Below are 10,000 nucleotides of genomic sequence, written 5' to 3' on the forward strand. Positions count from 1 at the left end.
TACATCTCTTGCAAATAGCAGAGAATAAGTCAGACTTAATTAGATAAGTAGATTTAATTAATGAAATCCGTCTGACACTGATTTCATTTGTTAGGATTTAAACGGTACCCAAACCCACCCAAACAGCGAGGTCATGGCCATGGTCATTATCTTTCCCATCTATTGTCAATTTTACAATGCTATCAGTTTCCTGAAACCTTGCCTCATACATTTTTACCCTTACAGTAAATAACTGATACTGTCTGGCTCAATATGTTTCATTGTTATGTTGTACACTTACTTATATTTTAAAGATGTTATAAATACTCTGTCATAATTCCAAAATAATGAATGATTATGCGTTATATGTCCTTTTGCACAGACGAAGATGTGCGTTGGCTTTGGACCAGGGGACAACATGTTTGAAAGCACCAGGATCATTGGAGACCACATCTACAGGAAAGGCAAAGTATGACATCAGCTCTTGCTGCCCACAGAACTGTAGATAGACGCACTAGCACAACTTTCCTGTGCCTTACTCAAGGTTTGGGGTTATGTTGGCTTGACATTGTGGCTGTATGGCCTTGTTGGTCCATTTGGCCTGTTAAACGAATTACCTATTTATGTTTTAGTATATTATGAATGCCTTCATATTTTGTATTGTGTGTGTGTGTGTGTGTGTGTGTGTGAAGGTAGGCTTTACTGTAAATCACACTGTAGGGGCCTATATCGGGCCTATTCACAGCTTGAGCTACACCTGCGTCAGCAGTGCTATGCTCAGTCACAGTGCTATACTGTACATTTTGCTGTGTTAATTCAACTCTTTGAGAGTAGAAGACAGTTCAAGTCGACTAAGTTAGTTCCCAAACTGCGGGTTGGGATACCAAGGGGAGTCGAGGAGGTACTGAAGGGGGATTGCAGATAAAAGGGACATTGCATAATTGGAAAAAAAGTGAAATCCACAGGTTACACAATTCCAGAATTTGGTAGACCAGCGCCACCCGTTTTTCAGCTAGCGAGTGGGTCTGGCCTTGAATCTGAGAACGTTTTGAACGCTGTGCCCTGAGTCAGGCAAAACCAATCTGACGACGAACCTTGCAACACCGTAGGGAAAGCACATCAACGGCAAAGATCACCGATTGGTCAGAGTGCCAGCACGGTTTGAAAAAACAACAGGTTGTTCTCATCAACAATCTTCGGAGGTATCGTTCATCGAGGCCAGACTAAATTACTCCGGTCTCACTTTTAGGCTGGTTTATCAGGCTAGTTAGCCACAGTATTCCCTTGTATTGATAATGGATGCATTTGCTGTCCCGTGGATTTCTATCAATATTAGCAGACAAACCATTATTGGAAATTCTAGCAATATTCATGGACACAATTATTGCCAGATAATATTCGGAAGTCCAAAAGTGGGTTCCCGCTGAAAAAGTTTGGGAACCACTGGAGTAAGTGTTGAATTTACACTGAAAAAATTGACCATGTATCTCAGTGGTGTTGTCTACTTTTTTGAGGTGGGTATACTGTATATTTGAGCATTTTTTGAAGTGGATATACTGTATATAGTTGTGCTATTCAAAATAATGCATCAATCAATTTAAGTGGGTGTACTGAAATCCCTGAAATTTTGAAGTGGGTATGCTCTGTATACCCGCGTTCTACATAGACTACACCACTGGTGTATCTGACCATGCATCTGGTATTCCGCAGGAACTGTATGGCAACGCAGGGCAGGAGCTGAACGGCTCCGTCCATGGCGCCCACCAGTGGGTCAACATGACGGACGTCACCGTCCAGATCAACTCCACGCACACGGTGAGCTGACACCAGGAATAATGGCTCATTCTTTTGAAACTCGGCTGTCGGTAGACCCAACGTTGTTCTCCTGACAACCGCTGTAAATGCCTTCTATTGCAACAGCTGGGCACAATACAAATGTCTGAAAACACTAATGTTTAACGAACTCAGAGTACACCAAAGTGCTCCGAGTTTGCGTAAAAAGAGAGAGGTCAACCCGGCGCTCAGGTGTGTGGAAAAAAATGTCCAAAATGGTGCTCTTGGGGTTGGGAAATCCAGAATTAAGAAAGCAGAAGGTCCCAGGCACTCAGAGGTAACTCAGTCCGAAGAAGGAGGTATATTAAAAAGCCTTTATTAGCTGTGGCTACTCATAATAGATATTAAAATGCCAACATGTTTTGACCGTCAAAGTTTGCCCTGATGAAGACCTAGACGGTCGAAACATGTTGGCATTTTAATTTCAATTATGAGTAGCCACAGCTAATAAAGGCTTTTTAATATACAAACCCCAACTCCGATGAAGTTGGGACGTTTGGTAAACAGTGAATAAAATCAAAATGCTATCATTTTCAAAACATTCAATCTATTCATTAGATGGAGAATAGTGAAAAGACAACATATTAAGTGTTAAAACCGAGAAAAAATATTGTTTTGGGGAACATATGTACTCATTTCTAATTTGATAAATCCAACACGTCTCAAAAGAGTTGGGACGGGGATCAGTGAAATTTAGTAAACATCCAAATAAGATAAAACAACAAAGAAGAACATTTCAAAATGAATTGTACTGACGGACAATATAGGTGTCCAGGTATAAGATCATCACAGAGAGGCTGAGTCACTCAGAATTAAAGATGCAAAGGGAATAATTACCATAGTTATTACATACATTTTTGAATTCCCTTTGATTTACCACGATTGAGTGTATATAAGACATATTTTTGTTAATAAAATCATTGTATAGGTTCATGACATCATGAAATATATATTGGCTGTAGTCTCACTCTAGCACTCCAGGAATTAGAGCTATTGAAAATTGACCATATTAAGAATGCGTAATGCATGCAAATGATTCAGGGGTGTAACATTCTCCTAAGCACCTGAGCTCACTTGAAATAGACCCAGAAGACATGGGAAACTGTCCTTTGCTTACAGAAGTCAGCAGAAGTTGTAGAAGTCCATTCTTTTTGACAATAATAGAGCACTGCACATCCTGTGCTACAGTGAAAATGGACCATCCAACTTGAGATAGTGTTAACTTCAAAAGTCATCCTCCATGATGGCATGTGGGTGCAGTAGTGCATTGGTTAAGATGTTCTCACTCATCTGTAGAGTTAAATACAGTGCTGAATGGTATAAATGGGTTTTAAACAGCATGAAAAGCCACTCATGCATTATATTTTGAAGGGAGATCTTCGATTACTGCCACATAGTAAGGTCAAATTGCATTCTCTACTATGTTTTAACAGTTTGGCTCCATCATAAGGACCAGCAGGTGATAAAATGGTGGGTTTTTGGTCAAGACCTGTCACACTGTAAGCACTACAGAAAGGAAAACATTGCAAAACATGACAAGGAATACACCCACCATTTAAGCTGGTGAAATCATGTCCAAGATAGGAATTAACACTGTTTTTTTATATAAAATCATCTCATCGGTTAATGTATTTAACTGTTAAGTGTTGTCTTTTGTTTTGTTTTTAGTCTTCCTCGACATTTGCTGCCATTTATTGTCCCCGTCCCAACTATTTTGAGACGTGTTGGATTTATCAAATTAGAAATGAGTACATATGTCCCCCAAAACAATATTTTTTCTCGGTTTTAACACTTAATATGTTGTCTTTTCTCTATTCTCCATCTAATGAATAGATTGAATGTTTTGAAAATGATAGCATTTTGATTTTATTCACTGTTTACCAAACGTCCCAACTTCATCGGAGTTGGGGTTTGTACCTCCTTCTTCGGACTGAGTTTCCGAGTTTGCGTTTCGGAACCCCGAGTTTAGTAACCGTTCTTTTGCACTTTCGCGAGGCGGAGGACCGGTATCCGACAATCCGAGTTTCAAAAGAATGCACCATAACTAGGAATGCACTCAGAGAGTGCTTTGATAGAACATTTGACTGTGTTACACCCACATTTTTGTTATGTCTTTCTGCTTTCTTTTTGTGGAGTTACAAACTCAAATGTGAAAATTCACCCTATCCTGCAATGGTGAAAAATGTTTTTTAAAAGTCCTGGTTCCGGATCTTGTCCCGGACCACCATCAAATTACTTGTTCCTCTTTTCATAATCCAACAACTCCACCAAGTCTCCACCAAATCCGCTTATCCTGCTGACAGACAGACAGACAGACAGACAGACAGACAGACAGACAGACAGACAGACAGACAGACAGACAGACAGACAGACAGACAGACAGGCAGACAGGCAGACAGGCAGGCAGGCAGACAGACAGACAGACAGACAGACAGACACGTCCGAAAACATAACTATTGACCTACTATGTACAACATTAATCCCTCCATTACTCTCTATTAATCGTATTGTAACCGAAATGGTAATGACGACCATGTTTTAATCTGTTACTTAGTGCTCTTGGTAATGCCGTAACAGTATCAGTGTTGTTAAAATGTGAAGATTTGTTGAGCAACCAGGGAGTTGAATCACCGGTGATTCCATATGCACAAAAGGCCTAATGTTGAATACATGGGTTCTAAATTTTTGTTTTCTCCTGACTGGCGCAACTCAACCTCTGATTGTTGGAAACTGCTGTCGGTCAAAAATTATAGCTGACGTGGTTGGCTGCCAGTGTCTTGCCCCTCCTCACAACACCGTGTTTATAAACACGGTGAACCCATGTATTAATGTTGCTCTAATGTCCCATAAGTATGGAATAGCGGACGACGAGGTGTCCCGATATCAAGGGAAATAATGGACGAGGCGGAGCGTTCTAAACAGCCCGACGGCGCAGCCGAAGGGCTGTTCGCTTCGCCAAGTCCATTTTCCCTTGATATCGGGACACCTCGAAGGCCGCTATTCCGCTTATCACCCGGTTACCAGCATTTAAGTATTAATTTATTAATATGTTGATAAGGCTTCGTGAGAAAGTAGATTCACCACTGCGCTTTGTACGTTGCCATGGGCACTTCCTAATCTAGTGAGACGCGCCTCTATAGGAGGCATGTAAGGACGCGCGCAGAATGTTGGGGTGACTTGACAACCAAATGCGATAGAATTGACGACTGGATTTTTGACTTGACAACGAGATGCAATGGAATTAGTAACGGGGTCTTGACTAGACAACCAGATGCGATAGAACTAACAACGCGGTCTTGACTAGACAACCAGATGCGATAGAACTAGTAACGGTTCTTCGCCAGAAAGTTAGAAAAGAAGCAACTTGGACGCCCGCACGCCCGCATGACATCATAGGTGTCCTGCTACTGGGGAATAAAGGACACCTGCTCAGCCAATCAGAAGACGTTCCGTCTGCTCACTGGGTGATGATGGTTATTTTGCCATCCTTCAAAGCTACCGTTGACAAGGGAGGCTTGTCTTTCATTCTGAACAGCCTCAGGCGATTCTTTTCTTCTTTTCTCTCAATGTGTCTGTTTGTTCCCACTCGCATTTTAGATTCCGGTTCAACTGAAAGACTGTACTTTGTGTGTACTGTCACACAAAACCTACCCTTGTTATACTGTATTATTATTATGCTGTATTGTATTATGCTACAGTCTCCATTCAAACACGGCTCACTATTCAGTCGCATTGTGTAGCTGCCAGTGTTGCCAGATTGGGCAGGTTCCCGCCCAATTGGGCTGCTTAGGATGGCCGTGTGCGGCTAAAAATGGCATTTATCAGAAAAACCCTCCCAATTGTATTGATGTCTATGGAAAAAAATGGGCGGGTTTTTCTGATAAATGCCATTTTTAACCGCACACGGCCATCCTAAGCAGCCCAATTGGGCGGGAACCTGCCCAATCTGGCAACGCTGGCTGTGGGTGGAGTGTTTGATGGTCTCAACACAGGGAAGTCCACAAGGGGGGGACAATGGTGTCTGTTGTCCCGGGCCCAGGGAGAGAGGGGGCCCAGAATTGGATCCTCATGACATTGTATTGAATGGGTTTGGGGCCCTTTCAGATGTCTTTTGTAACTCATAGGCCCAGCCAAATCTGTCAGCGGCCCTGGTCTCAACATCTCGGTGTGTTGAATCAACACTGCTAGTATTCATTTCACATAGGCCTAGTATTGCTGCAGATGGGCCTATTCACTCTTTGCTGAAAACACTCAACTACATCATAACAACATTGCTATGACAATGCAGAGAGTGTTAAGTAACCGATTGAGACTTGTTCATTTCCATTTTGGTGCCAAGCATCAGTGGTAGATAACACAAAAGGCTTGTTTGTTATCTGTTCTTTTCTTCCTGTGCTTTGATGTAGGTTTGTGTTCTTTATGTCATGACCACAGTCATTCTGCAGTGTTCATTTTGTACTTACAGAGAAGAATCAACATTATAGGCTCTTTTCCACTGCCGTTTTTCTGGTAGGCCTACAGCGTGACACAGCGCGACTCGGCCACCTCTTTTTGCTCTACAATTGAGCTATGCTCGTGCCCAATCAAAAAGCAAAAAGTGGCAGCTGAGTCACGTTGTGTCGAGCTGTAGGCCTACCAGAAAACAGGCTTTATGTGACTTAAATTTGACTGAGTGTTGAATTAACTCTGCAACTCTGCAACTCTGTCCCTGTACTTTACCTGTACTTTACTGTGACATTGTAAGAATTTTCAACCCCTATCATACTCTGTACACTGCCTACTTCTACATACTATACTATATCATAGATGTATCCATCAACACTTGTTGTCTACCTTAACTGACAGAGTATGTTTTTCTGCATTGGTCTATCCCAACTCACAGAATGTCTTTTTGCACAATTACCTTTTCTACATTTATTATCTCTATTATTTTATTTTATTTTCCCCACCCTGATGACTATTCCTGTGTTTATTTTTGTCTTGAAATGTCCATGTGGGCTTTTGTGTATTTGTGTATTTATGTAAGCTACTGGATACCTGAATTTCCCCCTGGGGATCAATAAAGTTACTCTACTCTACTCTACTCTACTCTACTCAATATCACTTAATCAGTAGCGGTAGTTAACATGAAAAGCTTATTTGTTCTCTTTTCCTTTTCCTCCCGTCAGGCCACAACGTGTAAGCCAGCCCTGGGCCACAGCTTCGCCGCAGGAACAACAGATGGTGGCGGTGACCTCAACTTCACCCAGGGTACTGTACTGTATGTGCGTCTCTCTGTCTTGGAATATGTAGGCCTACGACTCAGTGGTTCCCAAACTTTTTCAGCTGGGACTTCCATTTGGACTGAAGAATATTTTCGCAAGCCCACCCACGCACCCACCATAGTATTAGCCTAGCAATGGATTTCTAGCAATATTAACGGATGAACTATTAATGGAAAATCTTATTTAATATATCAATATTAACAGTTTCACAGCTGATATTGCTTGAAATCCACAGAAAAACAAATACGCCAATATCTATTAACCATACAAGTGAATACTGTTACTAACCAAATTACCCAACAACCCTAGGGGTCCCGGCCCCCAGGTTGGGAAGCACTGGCCTACGTTATCATCTGATGTTTTCTCCCTACTGGAGGATGTGTCTTTTTTCAGTTGGTGTGGTTCAATATCCCATTTGCACCATGATTTGATTTGATTTGATTTCAAGTGGAGTTCTATTCCACTGCCTGGTCATAAATTGGTCTGGAAGTAACTGGCCATGTTATTGCTCTAGTCAAGCTGGCGGCCAGAGTTTTAATCATCTTCACTCATGTGCAAAACGGAGGTCTGAAATTTGATTTTTATTTATTTTTTGCTCTGCACATACAAATTGTGAGTGGTAGGCTATATTTTACATCTTTGCACATAAAAGAGATCTAAAACTTTGGATATATTCTGGCATTGATGAAAGATATGTTTGATATAGTTTTGGCATAGCACTTTAAAGGAGAAAGATTTGATGCATATTTCTTTTTTTTTCTTTAATATGTTTTGGAGTTTTTCAACTTTATTTGGACAGGAGGACAGTGAAGGGTGGGACTGGAAATGAGTGAGAGAGAGAGATGGGGGAGCATCAGGAAATTACCTCTGGGCCGGGATCGAACCCGGATCTCCAACGCAACAGTGCAGTGCCCCACTGTCTGATCCACGGCGGGGCCTGATGCATATTCCTTTTCTGTGCCCCAGCTTACGGTGTAATTCATGGTCATGTTTTGTGTTTCTTGGCCCTACCGTGACACTGACGGTAGGGCACTCGTCTGCTACGCGGCCGACCCGGGTTCTTGTATTCCGACCCGGGTTCCAATGCTGACCCTTCCCCATCTCTCTCTCCCAACTCGCTTCCTGTCTCTCCTCCACTATCGTGTCATGTAGAAAAACAAAGGCTTAAAAAGCCACAAAAATTGGAAAGTAAACTGGTCCACTTCAGAAAGACTAGGCCAGTGCGCGTCTTCTTCAGTGTATGGTTTGAGTCTGAAGAAGACGCACACTGCGTCGAAACGTCAGTCATTATGTTTGCACCACAATAAAATATCTAAAAGTATCCGAGTGCTCCAGTCATCCCTGGCCTAGTCATTCTGAAGTGGACCATTTTCCATCGTCTATATACCATCCTGGACTGGAAGCACCAGGAAGGTTAGAGAGCAAGTGACTTCCCCTTCCACAAAAAATGGTTTGTGTTTGGGCCCTACCGTGGCGCATATGGTAGGGCACTCGTTTGCTATGCGGCCGACCCGGGTTCGATTCCCGGCCCGGGTCCTTTGCCAACCCTTCCCCGTCTCTCTCTCTCCCAACTCGCTTCCTCTCACCATCTGCACTGTACTATCATGAATAAAGTCAAAAAGACCAAAAAAATATCTTAAAAAAACAAATGGTTTGTGTTTGTGTTTCTTCCCTCAGGGGCTGTGGAGGGGGATCCGTTCTGGGACGGCATTCGTGATGCCCTCTTGGGCGCCCCTTCTAACGAGACGCAGGACTGCCATGAGCCCAAACCCATTCTCTTCAACACAGGAGAGGTACAGTGCAGCACAGTACAGTACAGTACAGTACAGTACAGTACAGTACAGTACAGCACTGTACAGTACAGTACAATACAGCACAGTACAGCACAGCACAGCACAGCACAGCACAGTACAGTACAGTACAGTGCAGTGCAGTGCAGTGCAGTACAGTACAGTACAGTACAGTGCGTTGCAGTACAGTGCAGTACAGTGCAGTGCAGTGCAGTACAGTGCAGTGCAGTACAGTGCAGTGCAGTACAGTACAGTACAGTACAATACAAGGCCTATAGCCCAAACCCATTCTTTTCAACAGAGGATAGGTACAGTGCAGCACAGTACAGTACAGTAAAGTACAGCACAGTACAGTACAGTACAGTACAGTACAGTACAGCACAGCACAGCACAGTACAGTACAGTACAGTACAGTACAGTACAGTACAGTACAGTACAGTACAGTACAGTACAGTACAGTACAGCACAGCACAGCACAGCACAGTACAGTACAGTACAGCACAGTACAGTACAGTACAGCACAGTACAGTACAGTACAGTACAGTACAGTACAGTACAGTACAAGGCCTATAGGTACAGTGCAGCACAGCACAGCACAGCACAGCACAGTACAGTACAGTACAGTACAGTACCAGGCCTATACCCCAAACCCATTCTCTTCAACACAGGAGAGGTACAGTGCAGCACAGTACAGTACAGTACAGCACAGTACAGCACAGTACAGCACAGTGCAGCACAGTGCAGTACAGTACAGTACAAGGCCTATAGCCCAAACCCATTCTCTTCAACACAGGAGAGGTACTGTAGTAGGCCTATAGCCCAAACCAATTCTCTTCAACACAGGAGAGGTACTGTACAAGGCCTAGTCTAGACAATGAATGCTGACAAAGGAGTGTGAAGAGAGTTAGGGATGAGGGTTGGTGAGGAGTTAGGATGGTTAACAGGGCAGGAGACATTTGGTACGTTTTCATGAGACATTTAATTCGGGAGTTAAATCACTGTAATTCTGAGTAAAGCTTAATTCCATGTTGAAAACATCATGTAAACACCTCACAATTCGGAATTAAATTAAAGATTAAAGTAAACTCAACGAAACTATTTAATTCGGAGTCATTCATTCGGAATTAAAAACGT

The 10,000-nt window shown here is 42.7% G+C and overlaps 1 protein-coding gene across 1 annotated transcript in view; it reads left to right on the forward strand.

Moving 5' to 3' along the window:
- asah2 (N-acylsphingosine amidohydrolase 2) overlaps window positions 1–10,000 on the forward strand; it is a 47,515-nt gene that overhangs the window by 21,794 nt on the left and 15,721 nt on the right. The window contains exons 9-12 of the mRNA XM_063220771.1: window positions 362–448; window positions 1,690–1,794; window positions 6,981–7,062; window positions 8,754–8,869. Coding sequence (XP_063076841.1) covers window positions 362–448; window positions 1,690–1,794; window positions 6,981–7,062; window positions 8,754–8,869 — 390 coding nt within the window. The remainder of the gene's footprint in view (window positions 1–361; window positions 449–1,689; window positions 1,795–6,980; window positions 7,063–8,753; window positions 8,870–10,000) is intronic.

The sequence above is a fragment of the Engraulis encrasicolus genome, chromosome 17 (assembly GCF_034702125.1).
Source record: "Engraulis encrasicolus isolate BLACKSEA-1 chromosome 17, IST_EnEncr_1.0, whole genome shotgun sequence".
NCBI classification, from domain to species: domain Eukaryota; kingdom Metazoa; phylum Chordata; class Actinopteri; order Clupeiformes; family Engraulidae; genus Engraulis; species Engraulis encrasicolus.